General features: G+C 43.1%; 1 protein-coding gene across 7 annotated transcripts in view; it reads right to left on the bottom strand.

Annotated features, from left to right (window-relative positions):
- Positions 1–27,349, bottom strand: part of LOC124787685 (inositol polyphosphate-5-phosphatase A) — a 330,769-nt gene that overhangs the window by 133,352 nt on the left and 170,068 nt on the right. For 6 of the 7 annotated variants that reach the window (XM_047254512.1, XM_047254513.1, XM_047254509.1 and 3 more), the window contains one exon: positions 14,223–14,312. In XM_047254512.1, the coding sequence (XP_047110468.1) occupies positions 14,223–14,312 (90 nt within the window). Of the gene's footprint in view, positions 1–14,222; positions 14,313–15,888; positions 15,962–27,349 lie in introns of all 7 variants that reach the window. The other variant, XM_047254511.1, reaches the window with a different exon arrangement.

The raw sequence follows: 27,349 nt of genomic DNA, 5'->3' as shown, positions 1-27,349 counted from the left end.
GGAACATGTGTCCTCTTGTAGCTTTATGGAACGTGTTATGTTTGCATACAAACACTTTCTTTTCCTTTGTTTCTTTTGAGGTCAGAAAAACTCCTAAGAGTTTAGTTGTAACTTTATGGAAAAAATGTTATGTTTGCATACAAATACTTTCTTTTCCTTTCTTTCAGCGTCAGAGAAACTCCTCTTTAACAACTGCCATGGATTCCATGAGCACAGATTGCATGAAGTCCAGATTGATCTTTTGTTCATGACATCCATAAGACAACAGGTAGTAATGTCACTGTCGATTCGGTGTTTTTCAGCTTTCAGAATGCTAACTGTTACCTGGTAAATTAAATAAATGTGAACAATACGATGGTAGATTTTTTTGTTGTGCGAGGGTCGGTGATACGGTAATTCTTCCCATTCTTTTTTATTTTTATTTTACAAGAAAAGTAAACCATATATATAGGATAACAGTTACAACATTCATTATTAATACGTCACTTGTCAATATGATCATCTTTGTATACAGTTTTCACCCACCATGAAACAAAAGCATGTATACCTGTGCAGTAAAAATCATGGTCCTGCTTCCTCAGTCACTGACACACAGAATTTACAAGGTCTCCACATCTTTAAAGTTTGCCCTCATGAGCTTCTCCATGTCATCTGGACAGATGGAAGTCTGATAGTGTTGCAGATTGGATGCAATTGCTTCCCTTGCCACTTTAATCGGTCAACAATTTTGATACTCTGCTCTACAAATCTTGGAGCAAACCAGTTTTCAATGAGGCCATCACACAGCTTTCATATGGTGACACATTTCATATGTTGTTACCAAGTGGTCAACATGGATGACTGGATGATTTGGTCATCGCTATGGATGGTGTGAGAAGTCAGTGCAGTTGCTCACTTGCCACTGCACAATGCATCAGCCAACTGTGTTTCCCTTCAGCTCTTTACAGTGAAGAACTCATCAGCTAATGGTGTTATAATTCACAGTAGCACCTCCATGCACCTGCTTCAGGATTTCATGAACGTAATTAGGCATTTCACCTTCTGTAGTAAGGAATTCAATCACAGAATAATGTCTTACACATATATTAATGTTGGCCATTTTCTAAATTTGTACAAAGTTGTCATCTGTTAATGTAGTATGCAGTTACTGGAGTAGGTTCTAGAAGAAGGTTTGCAGAAGTGTGCCAAATTCACAATTACTACATTATCAACTTAATGAAGGAGAGAGAAATAAGAGCTCTACTTTCTGACTGTCCCTTGTAAGACGGTGGTTTGAAAAGTTCTTGGACTCACCACGAGAGGTCAGCGATGAGTTGTTCACGTGATATTCATTGGACTGTTGCCTGTCAACACGTGCCATGGCAATGCTCTTGGAAGAGAGCTGTGGCAGTGACATGGTTCTGTTTGTTGTTGCCCCTACATAGTGATTTGCAAAGATGAAAAAAAAATAAATAAATAAAAATAAATAAATTAAGATTCGAGCAGCGATTAAGTACTTCATAAAGAAAGGTATGAAAGCAAAGGACATTCATGCCAATTTCCAGAATACACTGTGGGGGGGGGGCTCTGCTCCTTCATATTCAACTGTTGCCAAGTGGACAAATGAATTTAAATTTGATTGGGAGAGCTTAGATGATGATCCGCACAGTGGTCGGCCAAGCTGTGTCACTACTCCAGAAATAATTACAAAATTGAACAAAATGGTCACGAAGGATCACCAACTGAAAGTGTGTGAAATTGCTCATGCTTTCCAGATGTCATCTCAAAGGGTATATCACATTTTATCTGAAGACATAGAAATGAAAAAATTACCTGCAAGATGGGTGCTGCGACAAGACAATGCATGCCCGCACACATGTGCCATTGTCAGGTCAAAATTACATGAACTAAGGTAAGAATTGTTGCCACATCCATCTTATTCACCTGATGTGGCCGTCAGACTTCCATCTCTTCACAAAACTGAAAATTTTTCTTAGAGGATGAAGATTCACTTCAAACAATGAATTGATAGCCGGAGTTGACAACTATTTGGCAGGCCTGGAGGAAACTCATTTCCGATTGAGGATCAAGGCACTAGGAAATCATTAGACCAAGTGCATTAATCTACAAGGAGACTACATTGAAAAATAAAAAAAAAAGTTTCAGTGATGTAAGTACTTTTTCTCTATTCTGTTCTGAGAACTTTTCAAACCACCCTCATACTATACATCAGTCTAAATGGGAAGACATAAGCAAAATCTAAAGAAACCTTACACTTACTGCGAAGAAGTGAGGCTGTTCTTAGTCAAATATACAAGGGCATGCTTTCAGAGAAATTTAGGGTAGAACAGACAAAAATTTAGTTGTGTGGAAGGCAAATGCCAAATGGAGAGTCACTAGAAGAATCTTGAAAAACTGTAATGCATCTATGAAGGAAGTAAATGTTGTTCATCAGTCTTAGATCTTTATCAAGTTTGATTAACAAAAGATGTAAAGAATATTCGAAGACAAGCCACACAATTCATCACATGTTTCTTTAACCAGTGTGAAAGTGTCAAACCTCGACAATTTTCAGTTGGAGATACTGCAGGAAGGACAAAATGAACCACATATAGAACTATTCTCAAAAATGTGAGAGCATACAAATGAAAGAACTTAAATCACGAGCATAACGACAAAATGAGAATAGTAGAAAGAAGATGATGATTTGGTTATGATCAAAAATGGGTTGCATAATAAAAGAAGTGAAAATGTGTGCTGCCTTGGTAGGAAAATGGCCAATGCGAGGAAAACATCACAAATGTGAGGGGGCAATCAAACATTTTCTGTTCAAAGACTGTACACTCCAGAACCGATATGCCAATCAGGCAAAATTACAGTAAGCACTAAGGTAGTCATCCTACTGATGCACCAGGTTTAAAATACGCAATTGGTAAAACAATGTCCTGCTGCCTGAAGAAGTCCGTAACTGCTTACTAAGCATCCACATCCAACAGGAATCGTTGGCCCTTCAAGGCCTTTTTTAAGGAACCAAAGGCATAGAAATCACACGGGGAGAGATCAGAACCATAGGCGGGTGCTTATATCGCCCACGTGATTCAGCATAACTTTTGTGTTACAACATTTGCAATATGAGGATGTATGCTATAATGAAGCAGCAGCGTTCCACAACTGGTTTTCAGCAGACATGCTGCCCCATGCGCTGTCTTCATTCTACAATGAATATCTACTGGTGTTTGTCCTTTGGCAGGCGACAAAAGAATAACACCTCGTTGGCTCTGTTTCGATATAAGATCACCATAGTTCACATTTCTGCATTTAGCACATGCATGTCATGAAGACACGAAGGCCACACTGTTTTCATCAACCCTTAAATAAGGTATGACCTAGACAGGATTACCAGTGTAGGAGCTCTAATGACGTGTGATACTATATGGACTGAGTAAGATGTTTCAAAGATAACATATGTGGAGTCCAATATTGCACTCTGTTGAAGGATATTAAAAATTAAGTGGAAATTAAGTGGCCTGAGAAAAATAATAAATGAAGAAGTACTAAAAAAATAGATGAGAAAGAAATCTAGGGCTATCCCTTCCCAAAAGATGGAAATGGTTAGCAGAACAAGTTTGAAGATGTCCTGGATTAATTATCTTGTATATTAAGGCTTCTCCTCATTTGTTCTTGTGGAGTATGGAAAGAATGTTCACCAGTGTACTTTTCTGTAAGCCATCACTGGTCTGATTTTATCTCCACTGTCACTAAAAGAGCACTACATAGTAGATTGAATAATATTCATAAAATCCACTTATAGCTATCCAATACACATAACTAATACAGAGGATGAATAAGTATTTTGTAAGCAATACCTTCTGTAGACAAACTGAAATTTCCAGTATCTTATGAATGAATCAAAATGTGACATTAAATTGCCTTACAACTGATCCTATTTTATCATTCAACAAATATCTTTTACGCTATAACTTCTCTGTATTTCTATGATATGACTGACTTGTAACAAGTCACTAATGCTGGAAGTCAAAGACTATTTCATTTTCATAAGCATATTACTTTAAATATCTTTACAGGAACAGTCACTTGCTAGCCTCTGCATGAGTCAACTATTTTGTGGAATCATACCGGGATATTACTACAATGTTTACCAGACAACACTTTCCCATAGGTTATCACACCATCTATGAAACAGCTGAGATTACAACAGAGCAAGCTGCTACATCATTAATGTACAGCAAACAGTAATGGCTCTATTACACTTCCCTAGTGTGTAGCAGACATTATTTCTGTACTAATCACACATCTTAATTTGGCTGGTCCTTGATTGGTAAAAGTCGACCAACTCCATGCCAGCCTGGAATGTTTACTATCTTTGCCAATCTTGGCTATGTAACAGTAATATGCATCATAACAATAAGTAGCCATTATGGATATAGTGAGAGTTCACATGCAATGTTGTGCATAGTGATTGTTCATATAATTTACAAAACTTCATTATTTCATAGCAATAAAATTTCATTTTTGATTACTTGCTTTCATGTCTCTTCTGCAATGAATTACTCCATTACATGTTCATTTCTTTTATAAGTTGTAAGATGGCCAGCCTAGTAGGAAAAGGCTGGGCGTGTCCCATGAGCCAATCCGTTACTAACCGATCACGAGCTTTCACTCCCAGCATATTCCCCAATGGGACCAAGTTATAAAGTGTAGGATTAGTATCTGCACCTAAGTCTCACACAAGGGTAATGTGCTCCAATCTGAAAGTTTTCAGTCCTGTTGCAAATTTTATGATATACCTCACATTAACCTATTTTTTGAAGTAGCCTTTCAAACTAAAAACTTAATATTTACCAAATGTAGTAATGGGAGGGGAGGGGAGGGGAAGACAATAAATTATAAACTACTTATGTGTACATTTGTTAATGTGATGTTAATGTTACTTTAGAAGTTGGACTTGAAACGAGCATATTTAATATAGTAAACCATGTTTCAGTATTTATAGCTATGACATATGTGTCAAATGCTGGGTAAATGTGTTTTTTGTATTCCTGAATGCGCTTGCTGAGAGGAGCACAACAATAGGAGAAGAAACAGGAACTATTTACGTTTGTTGCCTTACCTACGTCTGGCACTACTACTTTTGCAGAACAATCAAGCTTCAAAAAACAGTTTATATAATGTGAATGCCACTGTCCACTCCTCATTGCTTTGGTTTAACTTCTTGTCAACACTGTAGTTATTATAGATGGAATATCAGCCACATTCTTGGCTAAAGGAAAAACTCATGCCACTCATGTGATAGGATCCTACTTCTTTACATCTAGGGCTACAAGGTTGATCAATGCAAATTTATTGTTTTACTGAAGTTCAACAAGTAAACATGTGTAATTCTCATACATGGGCAAGTTGGTTGTAAACCTGTGTCTGTCATTGCTGGATACCAGTTTTATCATAAATTCAAATTCAATAGACCCCAAATATCAGTAAGATGATACACTTCCTACAATGCCTTTCTTTCATATTTAGTTTTTTGCATACGTCTGTTTCCTTCTCATCTAGCACAACTGTCATTTTTCTAATGGAGCCATGCAACTTATCTACAATCCCCACATTGGTTGTCATTGATGTTAGAGGAGCAAAATGCCTTACAGATATAAAGTATTTTAGTAAGCCAGTTAATGCTGGGAGACATGAGAAGTTTTCCTTAAATGGGAGGAAAACGTAATGTCATAACGTAAGTCATCACAGTTGCTTAGAAACTATGTCAATTAGTACAGCATCATGATGTCTTTCATTAATAGCTGATAATTATTAATTACTGCACTACAGGTAGGTATGTACAAGATTCATTTTCCGAGAAGTATAGGTGAACTAATATTTTGGAAACACCTTTCAAATAATCTATAGAAGATTACTGCACTGATATAGCTGCAGCTATAAATGTGTAATACCCATCATGTGTAACGGATGGGTAAAATGAGAAGATGTATCAATTAATATCAAACATCCCCTATAATTTGCCTGCAAAAGGCGACTACTGAAGACATAGTGCAGAGGGGATTAAGGGAACTAACCTGGGTATATTACAATGACCAATCTAGACATTCATACTATGGCTTACTAAGAACAAATGTGGGTGGCTTGCTTACCAAGCTACAACACAGACAGAGACATGGATCAAAGTCTGCTAACCTGTGGCTTGAATGTACACTCCTGGAAATTGAAATAAGAACACCGTTAATTCATTGTCCCAGGAAGGGGAAACTTTATTGACACATTCCTGGGGTCAGATACATCACATGATCACACTGACAGAACCACAGGCACATAGACACAGGCAACAGAGCATGCACAATGTCGGCACTAGTACAGTGTATATCCACCTTTCGCAGCAATGCAGGCTGCTATTCTCCCATGGAGACGATCGTAGAGATGCTGGATGTAGTCCTGTGGAACGGCTTGCCATGCCATTTCCACCTGGCGCCTCAGTTGGACCAGTGTTCGTGCTGGACGTGCAGACCGCGTGAGACGACGCTTCATCCAGTCCCAAACATGCTCAATGGGGGACAGATCCGGAGATCTTGCTGGCCAGGGTAGTTGACTTACACCTTCTAGAGCACGTTGGGTGGCACGGGATACATGCGGACGTGCATTGTCCTGTTGGAACAGCAAGTTCCCTTGCCGGTCTAGGAATGGTAGAACGATGGGTTCGATGACGGTTTGGATGTACCGTGCACTATTCAGTGTCCCCTCGACGATCACCAGTGGTGTACGGCCAGTGTAGGAGATCGCTCCCCACACCATGATGCCGGGTGTTGGCCCTGCGTGCCTCGGTCGTATGCAGTCCTGATTGTGGCGCTCACCTGCACGGCGCCAAACACGCATACGACCATCATTGGCACCAAGGCAGAAGCGACTCTCATCGCTGAAGACGACACGTCTCCATTCGTCCCTCCATTCACGCCTGTCGCGACACCACTGGAGGCGGGCTGCACGATGTTGGGGCATGAGCGGAAGACAGCCTAACGGTGTGCGGGACCGTAGCCCAGCTTCATGGAGACGGTTGCGAATGGTCCTCGCCGATACCCCAGGAGCAACAGTGTCCCTAATTTGCTGGGAAGTGGCGGTGCGGTCCCCTACGGCACTGCGTAGGATCCTACGGTCTTGACGTGCATCCGTGCGTCGCTACGGTCCGGTCCCAGGTCGACGGGCACGTGCACCTTCCGCCGACCACTGGCGACAACATCGATGTACTGTGGAGACCTCACGCCCCACGTGTTGAGCAATTCGGCGGTACGTCCACCCGGCCTCCCGCATGCCCACTATACGCCCTCGCTCAAAGTCCGTCAACTGCACATACGGTTCACGTCCACGCTGTCGCGGCATGCTACCAGTGTTAAAGACTGCGATGGAGCTCCGTATGCCACGGCAAACTGGCTGACACTGACGGCGGCGGTGCACAAATGCTGCGCAGCTAGCGCCATTCGACGGCCAACACCGTGGTTCCTGGTGTGTCCGCTGTGCCGTGCGTGTGATCATTGCTTGTACAGCCCTCTCGCAGTGTCCGGAGCAAGTATGGTGGGTCTGACACACCGGTGTCAATGTGTTCTTTTTTCCATTTCCAGGAGTGTATTACTGGTTCAGAAAAACTGACCAACAAATGACAATACTGACGAGAGACCTGAAGTCCCTACCAGAATGCGATAAGGATGCAAACTTCAGACGCATTTAGATTTGAGCTGAACCTGTTGTGTGCATAGTTCTGCTGAGGTTAAGCACTGTTTCCATGTTTCATCAAAATCTTTTGGGCCCTGGAAGACTAGGGCATCATGAGTATTGGTGTCCTGATCTGGGAGAAAGAATCTGTATGGATTGGAGACAAGGAATGGGGGAAGTTCCTTTCCAGATTCCAAGAGCTAAAAGAAGAGTGTGATGATGAGCTAATGGAAAATAGGTGGATGACATCAGAAAATATGCAGCGGCAAAATATGTATGTACAGCTGAACATTAATGCTTGTAAAAGTCTCGAGGAGGCCTTTATCCAATAGCGGGTGTCAAATGTCTTATGATGAGGATGATCTGTAAGGTCTTTTGAATTTTCATAACGCACAGAATGACTATAACATTCCACGAAACTTGAAGTGATGACAGCTGTGAGAATTTTCTACTACAGAGATTCCTCTTAAGATGATATGTCCCAAATAAGAAAACTGTGGGATCTGTACAGCACCAACCAAACTACAGTACATTATGTTACCACTACATCACAACAGGTGTTTAATTAGCTACAAAAATAAATCAGGAAAAGGAATGACAGTAACATGGAATGAAAACAAATAGCCATACAATAAAATATGCATTCCATTATCCTTATGGCATAACAAACAGCAGCCATTACATCCAGTTCAAGATTTGTGGTTGTCACTGTTACAATAAAATACAGGAAATAAGCAAGATCAGGCATTACAATCCAGTTGATGATGAGGTGTAAATTAAGCTCAAAATTGGACACAGAAGGAGGGAAAAAACCCAGCTGTGTACACTTCTAAGGAACCATCTTCCCATTTGCCTCAAAATTTTTAGGGAAACTACAGGAAACTTAATCTGGATTTGAACCTTGGCCCTCCTGAATGCAAGTCCAGTACCTTAACCACTGTGTCATCTTCTCACTAATGACATAAAATAAAGCCATGACATAAAATAAAGCCATGACATAAAATAAAGCCATGACATAAAATAAAGCCATGACATAAAATAAAGCCATGACATAAAATAAAGCCATGACATAAAATAAAGCCATGACATAAAATAAAGCCATGACATCAAATAAAGCCATGACATCAAATAAAGCCATGACATAAAATAAAGCCATGACATAAAATAAAGCCATGACATAAAATAAAGCCATGACATAAAATAAAGCCATGACATAAAATAAAGCCATGACATAAAATAAAGCCATGACATAAAATAAAGCCATGACATAAAATAAAGCCATGACATAAAATAAAGCCATGACATAAAATAAAGCCATGACATAAAATAAAGCCATGACATAAAATAAAGCCATGACATAAAATAAAGCCATGACATAAAATAAAGCCATGACATAAAATAAAGCCATGACATAAAATAAAGCCATGACATAAAATAAAGCCATGACATCAAATAAAGCCATGACATAAAATAAAGCCATGACATAAAATAAAGCCATGACATAAAATAAAGCCATGACATAAAATAAAGCCATGACATAAAATAAAGCCATGACATAAAATAAAGCCATGACATAAAATAAAGCCATGACATAAAATAAAGCCATGACATAAAATAAAGCCATGACATAAAATAAAGCCATGACATAAAATAAAGCCATGACATAAAATAAAGCCATGACATAAAATAAAGCCATGACATAAAATAAAGCCATAACATAAAATAAAGCCATAACATAAAATAAAGCCATGACAGATGAGAAAAATTTCATGGACATGTTCTCAATGCATAACCCTCGGTTATGAAGAGCTGATATAAATCCATTTTCGCTATACTAAGAAAGGAAAGATCGCTAAATGAAGTATTCCACTGAAGTGCACAATGGAAAGAACTTTTATGGCAAAACAGAGCTGTTCAATGATAAGGATAAGAAATGAGATATCTGACATAATGGCACAGCATATAGCAATTTAATCTATTATTACTTCTTTTGAACTATTCCACACTCATCAGATGTTATCCAAATACATATTCATACAAGACTGCAAATGACATGAGAAGAATGGGTTGGGAACTGGTTCCTGAATTGAAGCATATAGAGGAGGCACTGAATCATAGACAGGCACAATAAAAAAACTGCTAAAATTTGGACAAAGGCCTCCTCCTGCAGCAGGAAACACATGGCCACTGTCCCAGGGCAAAAGATCCTGATTGTGTCTGGCTGAGCAGCAATCAGGGGTGGGTAATGGGGGTCAGGAAGAGGCATGCAGCAGCAAGGGGGAGGGATGGAGGAATAGCAGAGTACGGGTGGGGACTTGGTGGGAACAGGATAAGGTTGTTAGGTGTAGGTGGAGTGTTTGGAAACTATGCTGTGTTGGGGTGGGGATTTCTCATGCCCACATAGAAAGCGACAGAGCAGCTGCAGCTTAACTGGTAGATCACATGGCTGCTTTCACAGGTGGCCCTGCCTTAATGGGATATGGGATGCCTGTGACATGACTGGAGTATGTGGTAGAGGGAGAATGTCTGGGGGCAGGTCTTGCATCTAGGTCTATTGCAATGGATACGAAGCAAGGGGTTGGGAGCATAGGAAGAGTATAGGGAGACAAGCGAACTGCATGGGTTTGGTGGGAATAGGAGTACTGCTGTGGGAGGAGTGAGGAGGATATTCTTCATTTTAGGGAATGATGACAGGTAGTTGAAACCCTACCTACCCCATCAAAGGCAGGGCCACCTGAGAAAGTAGCCATGTGCTCTTCCAACTAAGCAGCAACCACTGTACTACTTTCTATGTCGGCATGATAACCAAGAGGCTGTCCATCCACATGAATGGCCACCATGAAACTGTGGCCAAGACAGCTGGACCACCCAGTTGCTGAAAATAATGCTCAACACAACATGCTTCACTTTAATGATTGACTCATGGCCTGCACCATCTGGAAGCTTCCTACTGACACCAGATTTTCTGAAATGTGCAAGTGGGAACTCACCTTGCAATATATCCTATGTTCCTGTAACCCTTCAATCTTCACTAGTTGCTGTCTTTTACCTACCTATCACCTTCCCTGCTCTCACACCAATATTACACACTGTTATCCTGTCAATGAACCCACGAATCCTTTACTCCTCTCTCACCCCCCCTCATTTCCCAGCAGAGCTTCTTGACACTGCAACAAGATTATCCCATCTCCACCAAGTCACTGCACACTCTCTCAGGTAGCACTACATCTTCTGCCTCCCATTCCCTGCTATCCCTCCCCCTTCCTGTCTCGTGTCACCTTCTTAACCCCACCATCAGCCCCTGTTTGCGGCTCTGCCAGGCACAGTTGAGCTCCAGTGGCCTGAGGCAGTAATTATGACTGTGTGAGTTATGCTTGTTCGACTGTGAGTGAGTGGGAGTGTGTGTGTGTGTGTATTTCCTACTGCAGGAGGAGGTCTTTGAAAGTTTTAATATTTTAGAAGTATTTTTCATTGTGTCTGTCTGCGACTCAGTGCCTCCTCTATATACGAGTATCTGTTTGTCCTTTCTGTATTACTGTTATTCCATCTCAACTTTCTATTTGTTGGTTGCTGCATTGAATATTTTCTGAGAAAAGTATTTCTCAGTGAAATGGGTCTTCAGCAATAGAAATACACAATTATTATCCCATAAGTGAAACCCTGATATTAGGAAGTATTTAGTAATCATAGGAGTATCTTAACACACTTCACAGCTAATCATACAGCTTCAATCTGCAACTGGTTGCTTTTTAGTCTTGTAAATGTCACAGAGGCTTTCTTCTGAAAGTCATTTAGTTTTAACATCAACACATCGTAAGCCATTTGACATCCACTGTCGGACGCAGGCCTCCTCTAGAGGTTTACATGCATTACAGTTTTCAGTCATTCATTCATATATATGTTGCTCCTGCATATTTTCTAAACAGAAAAAAGGGGAAGGGGGGGGGGGGGGGGGCCTCACCAAACACAGCTTAACATTGTTGCATCTTTTGTTTTTATCAGTTGTCAGAAGATATAAAATAAACACCGAGGCAAAACATTCATTTTCTTTCTCTCCCAAGTAGGTGACATTTTTGTTCAAAAATGTTCAAAATGACAGAATTTGTTTTCTCTTATTATACACGCATTCACACAATGTTTTTTTTTTCATCCATAGCATTCCAATTTCAGGAATTTATTCTCATTTTTAAGTGCTGTGGGAGTTTACATTAATACTGCATATAATAACTGCATGCCTGTTATTCTTTTTCTCTCAGCCTGCAGTCACCTTTTTATGATTTTACTGCAATATGAAAATATGTATCTTGGAATTTTTAGATGTTAATGTTAGGAAAACAGTTTTTTGCAACATTTATGCCTCCTTATTTTATGCAGGAATTCAAACACATAAACCATTACTCATACTGTTTGCTTCATGTAAAATCATAATATGGTACAAAAATATCATGACAGTATTGCTTCCCAAAGAGTTTGGATACAGTCAGAGGTATTCCTATTTATGATGAATTAAATTTTTGTATATGTTATTTCTCAGTACTATGACTGTGTGTGATGAACTTCAGATCGTAGTTTAAGTACTGTGTAGCTGCGAAAAGTCAACAACAATCTACTATCTCCAGACAATGTCAGGATGGCTGTGAATTCAGGAGCTTAGATTTTTTATCTGGCCTGGTAATAAATTTTTATTCTTTTATATGAGTCCATGCTTCAAATCTGAGGAGGAACTTCCAAAATATCTTTCAGTAATAAGTTGGTTCTCAGCTTACAGTCAAACCTTGGCTAAGAGCTTTAATGCAGCACAGTAATGGTTTTAATACACATCACTATCATGCTTCTGGCTAAGCTATTACTTGCTTTATGTTGGAATCCTAACTTTTTGGGCCATTATGGGTATTTGGATAGAATTAATAATCAAGTTCAAAAGTCACATGAGCAAAGGGCAATGTATTTTTCTTAAAATTTCTTAAATACTTCTGTAATAAATGTTTCAACATTTTTTGCAGCTATCCTCTTACCAGACACTTCACAATCTACCCACATCTCTTGATATTAATGTGTCTCATATACTGGCATTCCTATCAATGAGTGCCTCCTTCCCAAGGCCTTATTGAAGCCAAGCCAACACAACTCTGATCAACTGACATTATTTCCCTTAATAAAAGAGTGTCTTGGGCATTAAGGAAGGTGAAAGTGTTGTGAGACACTCTCACACTTTGTTCCACCCATCTCATGAATATTTTGATTTCTTAGTCATACCTATGAACAAATACTTCTTTTGAACTATCTTTGCACAACTTACTCTTAGAACACAGCACTGAAGTATTTGAGAAGCAACTGTCTTTCACTAAAATCCTTTGATAAACTGCAACTGATTTATCAACTTATATGGTATAACTACAACTCTTGCCTTCCAGTGAAAGCCTACCATATGAAGCAGTTTCCTACACCTGCTTCTACACCTTGTCAATCTCTGTATTACACCTACTATGCTTTAAAACTGATTCCCTACTCTCAGTTCTTAAATGTGTGTTTCAATTGGACTTTATATTCAGTACTGATACTGATCTATCTGTTCAAGCCTACAGGAGCAAGGTGACAGCCAAGAGTGACAAACACTTTTTCTACAATATTTGTCAAATATTCTATGAGAATAGATGGTCACAGACTAATAACTTTATATATAACAGCCTTCTCTCCCACACAAACCTTCTTACATCATTTGCTTTAACTTAATTTTGTTCTCCTTTTTGTCATGCTGATAGTCTCACTTCACTTCTCCTCTCATTCCTATAATTTTTTCTGTGTCTGTCTCTGGTATCTAGAATTTTTTCCACTTACATACATTACTACCCTTCCCTTTTTGTCTTTCTCCTCACTTTTTTCTGTGTATTATTTCACTTTTCAGTGCTTTCCATAATTTATCCTTTATTTTTTCCTATATGCTGCGTGTCATCTATTATTAGTTTACTTCAGTTTTAATTATCTCAGTTCCTTGTAGCTTTGGACAGTCTCTCTCTCGAGCAGCGATTTCGGTCAGCTCTTCCCTCCTGGTCTCATCTGAGTTTTTCTCTCTTAGTGTTTTCAAACTGCCATTTTTCTCCTAATTAAGAGCTGTCTGTTGTGAAATCAGAAGATTTTATAAGTACTTCTGCACTTGCTTCCATCTTGTAAATTGATAAGTGCATAGACTTCTTCAATGCCATGTAGTGGATAGTCAAATGACTGATTATTTTAGTAAGGAAAACCTTACAGAGTTTTGGGAAGAACAGGAATTTTAGAAAAAGTGATCAATTTCAAACATCAGCCACATCTCAGTAAAATTGCTAAATGAACCAAACGAAACTTGTCCTCTTACCAGGAGCTACTTCCTGCAGTGCTCCCCCCCCCCCCCCCCCCACACACACACACCAAATCCTGGTGTCCTTCCTAAACACAGCATGGGGTAGGCGGGAAGGGAAGGCGTAAGTGAGCAAAAACCTAAAAACCAGTAGCATACATCATGTCCTCCAACTAACCTGACTTGCACCGTCCCGGTACTGCAGTTTAGTGAGATCAGCATTCTTATTGCTTTGTAGACGAACTGGACTCAAACCCTCTGCTAGTTTCTGCAAACAACATAAAATAAGTTTTAGTCATACTAAAGATAATATGTCAAACTTGTGACAGATTTCATTTGAAGCACATCAAAAGAAAGAAATATTTTCAATTACATACTAAAAATTTGGTTAACTGTTTATTAAAAATAACTAAGATTTAATTGGTAGAATTTATAAAGCAAAGCTGTGAAGGCACTGTGCACCATGAACATCCAAAAACAGCTGTGGCTTCTTTAGTCATTCACAATTTGCGAACATGGCTACTGTTTATGGCCAACTCCATGTGCAACTCATTTGTAGTTTACTGAATCATTTACAAACTAAAACAACTAATTTTTATGCACTGATAATTACTATGTGAATGAAGCATAAATTTATTATTGCACATCACTATCTGAACAGTGTTTAAAAAGCAATGGAAGCACTGCAATTTACTACCACCAAAAAAGATAAGACAATGTCCTCAATACAACACCCTGATATAGCAAATATCTGCATTTCATTTATGAAATATTTCTTCCTCTCTACATTCTTGAGAAAAGCTATTACTTTGGAGTCTTTCTGCGTCAATTTTATCAAAAGGTTCTTGCAAATGTCTTGGTCCTTAAAAGAGAGAAGGATCCTTTCAGACTATGGGAATATGCATGAACAGACAACCATTCTGTCCAAGAGAAAAAATGTCTGACTCAAAAGAAAAGAAAATGCTATTCCGTCTACCCAACTTATTCCCTATTCATTTCCACATCTGGACACAAATGTTCTTCATACAAAACAGAGAAAAAAAGTTTCCAGCAACTGACTTCAGGTACAAGATAGAAACATTAATGCACCAGTCAACAAAATGATTTGTGAGCATAGAATGGTTATCTACTTTACAAGTGTGCTGAGAATAGTTCCATTTACATGACTTAAGTACGAGGTAAGCACATTTTTGTCTATTGGTGAAATTCCAGCAAGCTGAGGTTTTTACTACCCCTGCCATTTTCCCCATGGTGTTATAACTTTGCTTAGTGGTTTTTCTTGACCATTAAGAAAGACTACTGAAAGTCATCTGACAGCATGGTTTGGAATGAGACACCTGCTAGAAAGCTCTGTCTTCCAATGCTGCTTAAAACAACCATTACAGAAATTCAGGGGTAGATATGAGAATGCCGTTTTAAAATGCAATGCGTAGAAAGTACTTGCTAAGAGACTGCGTATTCTTTTACAGCAAGATAGTGTTACAAACCATTCAAAACACAGAGCATGGACACAGATTAGAGTATTTAATGACATTAATAGGTCACTACAGTGACTGGAGATGATATGATATTATTAAATACCTTAACCTAACAGTGACAATACACCTGCATGCAAAAACGTGTTGATAAGGTAAGAACATAAACTCATGAAAAGTAGCAATAAAACCAAAGTTTCAATTTTACAACCATTTTTGGAGATGTAGCAGACTTATGAGCCAATCACTAGCCACAGCAGATATGTGCAGGGATGAAAATTCATGTACCACCACCAGTATTTCAGCTTAGGTGTCTATGAAACGTAGTGACTGTTCAGTTGTGAACAACACAAATTTTGAAAATCTCACCAAAATGAGCTCTGCCGGATGAAAGTCAGTACTTCTCAACATGAATTGCTTGTAATCAACAACATGCATGCACCTGTAACATATGAAACTGTAGCTACATGTAATATTCACTCACAATTCGATTGTATCATAATGTCTTGCTCAGTACCATTTTTTACATTACTTCCGACACCATGAAATCTTACCAGCTTTAATTTCAGTACTTAAAACAGGTGATTCAATCTCCAATATGAAACTATGTTCAAATAACAATAAAAAAGATTCTACTTACCTGGAGGCAGTGGATACACAAACCAATGCATGTTAAAAATATATAGAGTGTAGAAAATTAAGTATATAGCGATTACATAGGAAAATCACAGAGATTTAGAGTTGAGGTATGAGTAGTAACTGTCAAAATCTGAATAATTTGGTTTGACGAGGAAATAAAAATTTTAGAATTGTTTAAGGTGTAGCAGAAGCTCCTGAGACAAAACTGATGTTCTTTGAGAAGAAAAATCAAAAATTAACTGCCAACAACAAAGGAGGTTTGAAAATCAGAGCCAGAAGGCAGTTGGGTTGGGTTTGATTGGATTATTTGGGTGAGGGGTGGGGGGGTGGGGGGAACCATCCCGGCATATCACTGAGAACCTGAATAATGATGGGCAGATGTGGGATTGAACCGTCTCCTACCGAGTGCGACTCCAGTGTGCTAACCAGTGTGCTAACCACTGTGCCACTTCGTTCAGCTAGGAGGCAGTTGATGCCAAAATTAACTATAATAATACTGAAGATGATATCAAGATAAGCAACAACAGAGAAAAAAGGAAAGCAAAAGTAAAAAAGTTTGTGTATGTGGGAGGGGAAGCGACGGGCGGGAGGGAGGAAGGGAGGGGGAGAGGGAGGGTAAAGGAAGGGAGGGGGAAAGGGAGGGAGGGGGAGAGGGAGGGTGGAGGGGAGAGGGAGAGGGAGGGAGGGGGACAGGGAGGGAGGGGGAAAGGGAGGGAGGGGGAGAGGGAGGGTGGAGGGGAGAGGGAGAGGGAGGGAGGGGGAGAGGGAGGGAGGGGGAGAGGGAGGGGGGAGGGAGGCAAGTGACGAGAGGGAGGGGGAGAGGGAGGGAGGGGGAGAGGGAGGGGGGAGGGAGGCAAGTGACGGGTGGGAGGGGGGAGGGGGGTAAGTGGCGGGAGGGGGGTAAGTGGCGGGAGGGGGGTAAGCGGCGGGAGGGGGGTAAGCGGCGGGAGGGGGGGGTAAATCGGCGGGAGGGGGGGGGGGTAAATCGGCGGGAGGGGGGGGGGGTAAATCGGCGGGAGGGGGGGGGGGTAAATCGGCGGGAGGGGGGGGGGTAAATCGGCGGGAGGGGGGGGGGTTAATCGGCGGGAGGGGGGGGGTTAATCGGCGGGAGGGGGGGGGGGTTAATCGGCGGGAGGGGGGGGGTTAATCGGCGGGAGGGGGGGGGTTAATCGGCGGGAGGGGGGTTAATCGGCGGGAGGGGGGTTAATCGGCGGGAGGGGGGTTAATCGGCGGGAGGGGGGGTTAATCGGCGGGAGGGGGGTTAGACGGCGGGAGGGGGGTTAGACGGCGGGAGGGGGGTTAGACGGCGGGAGGGGGGTTAGACGGCGGGAGGGGGGTTAGACGGCGGGAGGGGGGTTAGACGGCGGGAGGGGGGTTAGACGGCGGGAGGGGGGTTAGACGGCGGGAGGGGGGTTAGACGGCGGGAGGGGGTTAGACGGCGGGAGGGGGGTTAGACGGCGGGAGGGGGTTAGACGGCGGGAGGGGGTTAGACGGCGGGAGGGGGTTAGACGGCGGGAGGGGGTTAGACGGCGGGAGGGGGTTAGACGGCGGGAGGGGGTTAGACGGCGGGAGGGGGTTAGACGGCGGGAGGGGGTTAGACGGCGGGAGGGGGTTAGACGGCGGGAGGGGGTTAGACGGCGGGAGGGGGTTAGACGGCGGGAGGGGGTTAGACGGCGGGAGGGGGTTAGACGGCGGGAGGGGGTTAGACGGCGGGAGGGGGTTAGACGGCGGGAGGGGGTTAGACGGCGGGAGGGGGTTAGACGGCGGGAGGGGGTTAGACGGCGGGAGGGGGTTAGACGGCGGGAGGGGGTTAGACGGCGGGAGGGGGTTAGACGGCGGGAGGGGGTTAGACGGCGGGAGGGGGTTAGACGGCGGGAGGGGGTTAGACGGCGGGAGGGGGTTAGACGGCGGGAGGGGGTTAGACGGCGGGAGGGGGTTAAATCGGCGGGAGGGGGTTAAATCGGCGGGAGGGGGTTTAATCGGCGGGAGGGGGTTTAATCGGCGGGAGGGGGTTTAATCGGCGGGAGGGGGTTTAATCGGCGGGAGGGGGTTTAATCGGCGGGAGGGGGTTTAATCGGCGGGAGGGGTTTAATCGGCGGGAGGGGTTTAATCGGCGGGAGGGGTTTAATCGGCGGGAGGGGTTTAATCGGCGGGAGGGGTTTAATCGGCGGGAGTGTGTTAATCGGCGGGAGTGTGTTAATCGGCGGGAGTGTGTTAATCGGCGGGAGTGTGTTAATCGGCGGGAGTGTGTTAATCGGCGGGAGGGTGTTAATCGGCGGGAGGGTGTTAATCGGCGGGAGGGTGTTAATCGGCGGGAGGGTGTTAATCGGCGGGAGGGGGTTAATCGGCGGGAGGGGGTTAATCGGCGGGAGGGGGTTAATCGGCGGGAGGGGGTTAATCGGCGGGAGGGGGTTAATCGGCGGGAGGGGGTTAATCGGCGGGAGGGGGTTAATCGGCGGGAGGGGGTTAATCGGCGGGAGGGGGTTAATCGGCGGGAGGGGGTTAATCGGCGGGAGGGGGTTAATCGGCGGGAGGGGGTTAATCGGCGGGAGGGGGTTAATCGGCGGGAGGGGGTTAATCGGCGGGAGGGGGTTAATCGGCGGGAGGGGGTTAATCGGCGGGAGGGGGTTAATCGGCGGGAGGGGGTTAATCGGCGGGAGGGGGTTAATCGGCGGGAGGGGGTTAATCGGCGGGAGGGGGTTAATCGGCGGGAGGGGGTTAATCGGCGGGAGGGGGTTAATCGGCGGGAGGGGGTTAATCGGCGGGAGGGGGTTAATCGGCGGGAGGGGGTTAATCGGCGGGAGGGGGTTAATCGGCGGGAGGGGGTTAATCGGCGGGAGGGGGTTAATCGGCGGGAGGGGGTTAATCGGCGGGAGGGGGTTAATCGGCGGGAGGGGGTTAATCGGCGGGAGGGAGGGAAGTGACGGGAGGGAAGTGACGGGAGGGAAGTGACGGGAGGGAAGTGACGGGAGGGGGGGGAGAGAGGGAATTGACGGGAGGGGGGAGGGAGGGAAGTGACGGGTGGGGGGAGGGAGGGCGGTGACGGGAGGGGGGAGGGAGGGAAGTGACGTGAGGGGGGAAGGAGGGAAGTGATGGGGGAGGGGGGAAGGAGGGAAGTGATGGGGGAGGGGGGAAGGAGGGAAGTGATGGGGGAGGGGGGAAGTGATGGGGGAGGGTGGGATGTGATGGAGGAGGGTGGGAAGTGATGGGGGAGGGTGGGATGTGATGGAGGAGGGTGGGAAGTGATGGGGGAGGGAGGGCAGTGATGGGGGAGGGAGGGCAGTGATGGGGGAGGGAGGGCAGTGATGGGGGAGGGAGGGCAGTGATGGGGGAGGGAGGGCAGTGATGGGGGAGGGAGGGCAGTGATGGGGGAGGGAGGGCAGTGATGGGGGAGGGAGGGCAGTGATGGGGGAGGGAGGGCAGTGATGGGGGAGGGAGGGCAGTGATGGGGGAGGGAGGGAAGTGATGGGGGAGGGAGGGAAGTGATGGGGGAGGGAGGGGAGTGATGGGGGAGGGAGGGGAGTGATGGGGGAGGGAGGGAAGTGATGGGGGAGGGAGGGAAGTGATGGGGGAGGGAGGGAAGTGATGGGGGAGGGAGGGAAGTGATGGGGGAGGGAGGGAAGTGATGGGGGAGGGAGGGAAGTGATGGGGGAGGGAGGGAAGTGATGGGGGAGGGAGGGAAGTGATGGGGGAGGGAGGGAAGTGATGGGGGAGGGAGGGAAGTGATGGGGGAGGGAGGGAAGTGATGGGGGAGGGAGGGAAGTGATGGGGGAGGGAGGGAAGTGATGGGGGAGGGAGGGAAGTGATGGGGGAGGGAGGGAAGTGATGGGGGAGGGAGGGAAGTGATGGGGGAGGGAGGGAAGTGATGGGGGAGGGAGGGAAGTGATGGGGGAGGGAGGGAAGTGATGGGGGAGGGAGGGAAGTGATGGGGGAGGGAGGGAAGTGATGGGGGAGGGAGGGAAGTGATGGGGGAGGGAGGGAAGTGATGGGGGAGGGAGGGAAGTGATTGGGGAGGGAGGGAAGTGATTGGGGAGGGAGGGAAGTGATTGGGGAGGGAGGGAAGTGATTGGGGAGGGAGGGCGGGAGGAAGGGAGGGAAGTGGAGGGGCGGGAGGAAGGGAGGGAAGTGGAGGGGCGGGAGGAAGGGAGGGAAGTGGAGGGGCGGGAGTAAGGGAGGGAAGTGGAGGGGAGGGAGGCAGAGGGAGGAGACATGAAATTTTAGAGAGTGAAGAGGGTTGTGAAGGACAGGGAAAAGGCATGGAAATAAGATACTGGAAATGGAAAAAGGAAGATTAGGTTTTAACATCCCTTTGATAATGAAGCCATTAGAGAAGGCATAAAACCTGGAATTGGAGAACCATGGGGAGGAAACCAGCTATGCACTATCAAGGGAACCATCCTGGCATTTGCCTTAAGTAATTTAGAGAATATATGGCGAAAACTCAATCTGGATGGCTGTATGGGGTTTGGCTACCATCCACATGAATAAAAGTGCATTTATTAACACTGCAGCATATTGTTCCGTGTACTGGGGTGGAAATAACGCAGACAACAAAAGAGTACTCAGTGTAAAGTGAATCAATGTGAGCACCAGGAACTATTCACATACCGTAGAGAAAGCTCAAACTTGTGGAGTTCTGACACAGTGGGTGTGGGTAGAAAGAACCTAAATGAAATATACAAGGAAGCAAGAGTTGATCCAGAAGTAAGGTTTTCTCTCTCTCTCTCCTTCTTCTTCTTCTTCACAAATAGACAACATTGCTCGAATTTCTGGATCCTTATGTTGTACAACTCTGCCGCCAACTCGTTGAGGAAGCATTTCACCTCTTTTTTGACTTCACCATTGGTACAGAAGCTTTGGTCACCCAAGTGTTCCTTGAACTTGGGGAACAAGTGACGATCACTAGGAATGAGGTCCAGACTGTAAGGCGGGTGAGGCGCAACTGTCCAACCACAGTTTGTCAGAAGTTCTTGGGTTTGGCAGGAGATGTGAGGTCAGTCGTTATCGTAAAGCAGCGTTATAAATTGTCCTCTTCAGCAGTTCTGGATAGCTTGCCTGAGTTTTTGTAGTGTTTTACAATAACCGTATGAGCTGATTATTGTCCCAGGTTCCATTAAATCGATCACCAGTATCCCCTTATAACCCCAAAACACAGTTCCCATGACTTTGCAGAAGGAGTTTGTTTGAATTTCTTTGCAAGTGGTGACCTGTGTGATGTCATTGTTTGGATGTTTCTTTCATTCTGGGAGTGAAATGAAACACCCACGTTTCAACTCCCATAACAATGGAGTCCAGCAATTCTCCCTTATCTTCTTGACACTTTTGAAGAAACTGGCAAGCGCAGTGAAGGCACTTCTCCTTGTGTTTTGCTGCCAACATACTTGGTACCCACTGAGCAGAACACTTATGATCCCCAGTTTTTCCATCAAAGCTCTTTCAACTGTATGGCAAGAACTTCCAGGAATCTTAGCAACAGATGGCGATCCTTGTATTTTGAAGCACTTTGTGTTGGACCATCTCAATAACTGCTTCTGAAACAAAGTCTTCCACTCCGTTCTTCATCATGGAGGGGTAATGGGAAGGGCAGGCGATACGTATGAATGTGCTGTGCAGTTGCTGCACATTATGCAAGTATGGACTTCATTCCGACTGGCACTAATGTCCCTGCACCAATTTGGGACATGCTGAACTGACATACACTTGTTGCTATACACTTGTGTAACTCACAATGAATAACCGTGGGTGGAGCCCCTTTTGTGTGCAAAAACTGAATCACACAATGAATCTCTTTCTTGGTGGGATCAGCAATGGGCACCTCCAATGCAAATGGCCACTAAGACAATACAGAATTGTGCAGTGAAGCACGGCTGGGCGGAATCCGGAGCACCCTCATATTACGTATTACCTGTAACCTGTATGCTCCAAGCTGCCATATGAAGAGTAGCAGAGAGTATTTTTTGTTACCATTATCACTTCCCCTCCCCCTTTCTGGTACAATTTTCAAATGGCACACGTAAGAATGACATTCGGTAAATGTCTATTATGAGCTCTGATTTATCTGACATTCCCTTTACGCCCATTTTGTGAGTTGTATGCAGAATGGAGTAATATACTGGACTGAATTCTTCTCAGAAAATACACTCTGAATACAATCAGTAAATATCTCTGTAATGTATTGAGTCTCTCTTATGATCTACGCCATGGAAGTTTCCTGAGCACCTCCATGATGCTCAATAACAGAATGAACTTTTGATGAAAGAGACCATTCTTCCCTTGAATATTTTCAATTGCATCATTTCAATTTCCTCCAATTGATCACACATTGTAAACACCCCAGACTGATAAGCGACAATCAACAATTAGTCGAACAAGTGTTTTGTGAACCACTGTTTTTCTGGATGAATTATATTTCTCTAGAATTCTTCCAATAAATCTCAATCAGGTAGCTGCATTCCTACAAGAAATATTATGTGCTTATTCCACATCAGTTCACTCTGGGTGCAGGCTCCTATATATTTATGATGGTTACATTTCCCAGTGATTGATCAGCAATTTTGCAATTGAACAATAACACGTCTCTCTCTGTCTTAATAATGCTCTTCTGAGTGTTCTGTCGAGTTGCTGTCTCTCCATGATATGCAAAATATTTCAACAACCAATCCTGCCATCTTCTTCAGCTACTGCATGTTTTGCTGTTATGTGTACTCACTGGCTGAATTCCAGCCAAACTGAACTATTGTTTGTCTCACACTGCAATTGTATTTTGAATCCCGAATCCACTACACTCTTTCATGCTCTTATGTTTTTCACAGCTTCCACAATTTTTTTTTGTAACATAAGTCTCTCAATGTTTTCCATCTCTGATGTATGGGATAATAATTAATAATCAATAAATTAATGGCCAGACCACAAACATTTTGTAAACTGAAACCTCTATCTGTTTATTAAATTTTTCTGACAACTTTATTTCGATCAACTCCTTAATTATGCCAACCCAGAACCTTCATATTTGCACCATGGTGCTGGTTTCATCATATTTCATTTCATGGTTATATTCAATGCAATGCTCGGCAACAGCTGATTGGCTTGGTTGCTTTAGGTGGGTTTGTCGCTGTTGTTCCTTGTCTGTCTCCTCAACTGTTCTGATAGTCTGCCCCCAATGTGATATGTGCCACATTTGCATGGACTGTCATACAAATCTAGATTTCCCTTAACATCACAAAGAACACACTGAAATGAAGGAACTAGAATTCACCAAGTTGAAACCAACGTGTTTCTCTCAGCACATGGACAATGTGTGTGGTGTGGTCACTTTGAGTGGAAAAGCGTGAAGAGTTCCTGGAGCATTTAATCTCTACCCATCACAATACCAAATTCATGACAGAACTTGAGAAAGAGTGCCAGCTATCTTTCTTCAACGTATTAGTTAAGAGAAGAAGGGATGATCCCTGGATCACAGAGTATATAGAAAACATATGCACGCTCATCTCTATGTCCATGTCTTGAGCCACCATCATCTATTACAAAGAAATTTGGTGCTGAAGACACTGGTCCATAGAGCTCCAACACTTTCAGACAAGGAGAGCCTCACTGAAGAACTGTGACACCTATGAATAGTGTTCTGAAGGAATGGGTACTCAAATCATCAAACTGAACAGGTGATGCAGTCACAATCGAGAACATCTAAGAAAGAGGAGTCAAAAATTGCTTATCTCCCTCATGACAGCTTAGTGTCTGGAAAGAGCAGTAGACTCCTACAGAAACATGGCATCCAGTGTATTTTACTCACTTCAACTAAAATAAAATGTGTTCTTTGTAATGTTGAAGAGCATCTACGTCTGTAGGTGTGTATTGCATTCAAGCATACATGGGGCAGACTATCAGAACAGCTATGGACCGATGCAAGGAACATGAACAACACATGACTAAAACAACCAAGCAAATCAGCTGCTGCCAAGCTCTGCCTCAGAAAATATTGTGAAATGAATAGACGACATGAGCATCGTGGTCCAAACACCATGTTTCTGGGAGAATATAGTGAAGGAGTCAATAGAAACAAAGACATAATTTGTAAGAAAATTTATTGAACAAGGACAGAGGGTTCAATTTAAACAATGCCTGTGGTCCAGCATTCAATATATTAAAATCCTGCTGGCTGTCACATCCATTAGAGTTTGAAAATGTTGGGAGAATTATTTTACACAGAATACAAGTGAGATCTCTGAAAAAGATATCAAAGGGTATAATGGACACTGGGAATCAAACTTGGCTATAGAAAGCAATGTAAGACCAACAACATTTCACGTTCTGGATGGGGTGCAGGCAACGGGTACACATAACAGAAAAATTTGCAGCAAATGAAGATGATGGCTGAGCCAATTGTCAAAATATTGAGCAGAAATAAAAACAACAACTCACAACAACAACCAATAGCTCACTATAAATCAATCATGATGAGAAAACCTGATAGATCACAGTCTCTATATCTAACTACAAATTACATTTATTTCTGCTGAGGGTCAACTGCAGGTATCTATGTCTAGTGTTGATCTCCTCCATGTATCCCTGCCTTTTTCTTTAATTATCTGGCATGCAGCTTTCCTTGCATACAACAGTTCCATCCATAAACTGCATCACAGGTCTTCAAACACTGTACACCATATAATTTATATGGGAATATTTTAGGCACCAGGGAGAAAAAGTAGCGAGGTGGTGAGGATGAAGGTTAGTGGATCCCTCCACTTACGCAGCTTACCATACCATTCCAATGGATTGTTAATCAAGTGAAAACGTGCTACCCAGCACAAACATATTTTCACAGTTTTGAAAGTCTGGTGAAAACACAATCTGTCTTTCAATGCCATTTTAACACAGTGTGAAACCAACCTGATCCATCAGATAATGTTTGTCAAATATGGAAAAGCAACCTTGATTGAACTGGACTGATTAAAAAATGATGTTGGGGTATTTGAACTGTTTGGAGTCCTGAAAATATTGCAGCTGTTCACCAGGTAACTGTTAGAATAATAAATCAACAAACTACTATTTCGATCACAATTTTCTATTTACCAACAACCAGTTTCAATCTGTGCTGCAGCTCATCTTCAGGCCTGGCTCTGAAACAGCACTTAGCAGCACCAGACTTGAAATGATTTGCAGGGCAGATTAAAACCAGTTGTGCGTAACTAATAAGTTGTGATCTGAATAGTGTGTTTATTTACAATATCAAAAGGGTCAAGGTTCTCTGTCTTGTGACAGATGACAAACTGGTGAAAAGGATTCTCCAAGACTTTAGTTTTCAGCATGAGAAACTTCAGTTTGTGCAGCCTCCTAATCCACGTGGCTATCAGGAATGGACCCAGTTTTACAAAAATACGCCCACATTTCTTGAGAAATATTATGTATAAATGACAAGAGGCACTTCCATTTCTCTAGTTTTGTTAATACACAAAGGTTCAGGTACTGAATAGGTAGAATCCTTAGTTACTTCAGGAGAAGCCTCTACATGTTCAGAAAGCTATAGTGTGTTCCACAAACGACATAATGGATTGCCACTCCCCCCTCCCCCAACCCCCCACACACACACACACACACACACACACACACACACACACACACACACACACACACACACAGAAATGAGGATGGTAATACAGCGATAACAGCATTTGTTAATGGTAAGCAATACCTTGAATTGATTCATAGTTTTCTCACGTCACAACCTACCCTTTTTGCAATGAACTATCTCATATTTTCCAACAAGATGGGGCTACAGGGAACAATACAAGACTCCCAATGCGAGACTTTTTCCTGGGTTATGCTATTTGAACACAACATGGTTACACCTTGACCCTTGCTCATTTGATGTAACTATCTGCAACCTTTTTTTTTTTTTTTTTTTGTGGGAGTGCCTAACGAAAAGTGCTTTCTCATCTGATGCACCAGCAACAATCACAGGTCTCAAACAACATATTGTTAACAACCTGCAATATCACCTGTCAATGTGCTGCGAAAGGTCATGCTACATTTCCTGATCAGACTTAAACAATCCCTTAACGTGGCAGCAGATATTTGGGTTAAGGAAAATAATTTTCTTTTATTCTGTGTATATTTTTTGTTGAATGTCTAGCACAATCTCTAAAAAATTGTAAAAATGACATCTTATAATACCTAAAGGTGCTGTTTAATCCAGTCTTCATTGTGTGACTGGTTTCAGTCCAACACCATTATCCAGCACAATAAAGAATAAATTGCAGAGCAGCTTAGGGGGCGTAATTTCTACAATATCTCATAATTATTATTGTACTTTTAACTTGTATGTTATAACTTATTAAAATAATTTTGAACAACTAATTACTTTTTGCAATCTTCCCATTTCTTTCGCAGATCTTATAATACAGCAAACAAAAATATCTTATAACACGTCCTCTGAATGTGGCTGACAATTTTTCCCCATCAAGAATAAAGTGTTAAGCTCTACCTGCTAGGGAAAAACTGTCTATGGCTATTCAGCTTAACTGACAATTTAGTTATCAGTCTGATGTAGAGTAGTGGATGGTAACAAAGTTGGTCCTCTCCGTGTTATCTTGTTCTCTGGTGAACATCTTACAAATAGTAGGCAATGAAAAGAAGTTTACAGTGAGATCAGTGACAAGGATAAAAATTATAAGGCAAAGAAATTGGTTGTAGTTGGAAAAAGCTTGTGACTACATTGTGCAGGCTGTGCAAACATTGAATAGCTGCTTTGGATGATGTGGAGAAGAGGACAGTGCATAGAGTAGTTAATAAGAAACTACTAATTTAAACAAGTATGAGTTTTGGTCAATTTTTACTGAGGTGTGGCTTGCTGTTACCTGGTAAGCATAAGAGTTTTCTGTCAGTATTAAATTTTTGTTTTTTCACTTCACATTATATTAAAAATTAAATTAGCACAGAGTGCTTTAGCAACCTGCAGCTGCTGCTTATCTTATACTAATACATTACACCAGCATGATATTCACACATCTGCACCTTTTGATTAACTAGTGGCTGCGAGAGTTTTGAACAGACCCACCAGGGTAGCCGAGAGCGCTAACGTGCTGCTTCCTGGACTCGGGTAGGCACGCCGGCCCCAGATAGAATCCGCCCGGCGGATTAACGGCGAGGGCCGATTTGCCAGCCAGCCTGGATGTGGTTTTTAGGCGGTTTTCCA

Source organism: Schistocerca piceifrons, chromosome 3 (assembly GCF_021461385.2).
Source record: "Schistocerca piceifrons isolate TAMUIC-IGC-003096 chromosome 3, iqSchPice1.1, whole genome shotgun sequence".
NCBI lineage: Eukaryota > Metazoa > Arthropoda > Insecta > Orthoptera > Acrididae > Schistocerca > Schistocerca piceifrons.
This window is presented reverse-complemented; position numbering and strand designations above follow the sequence as displayed.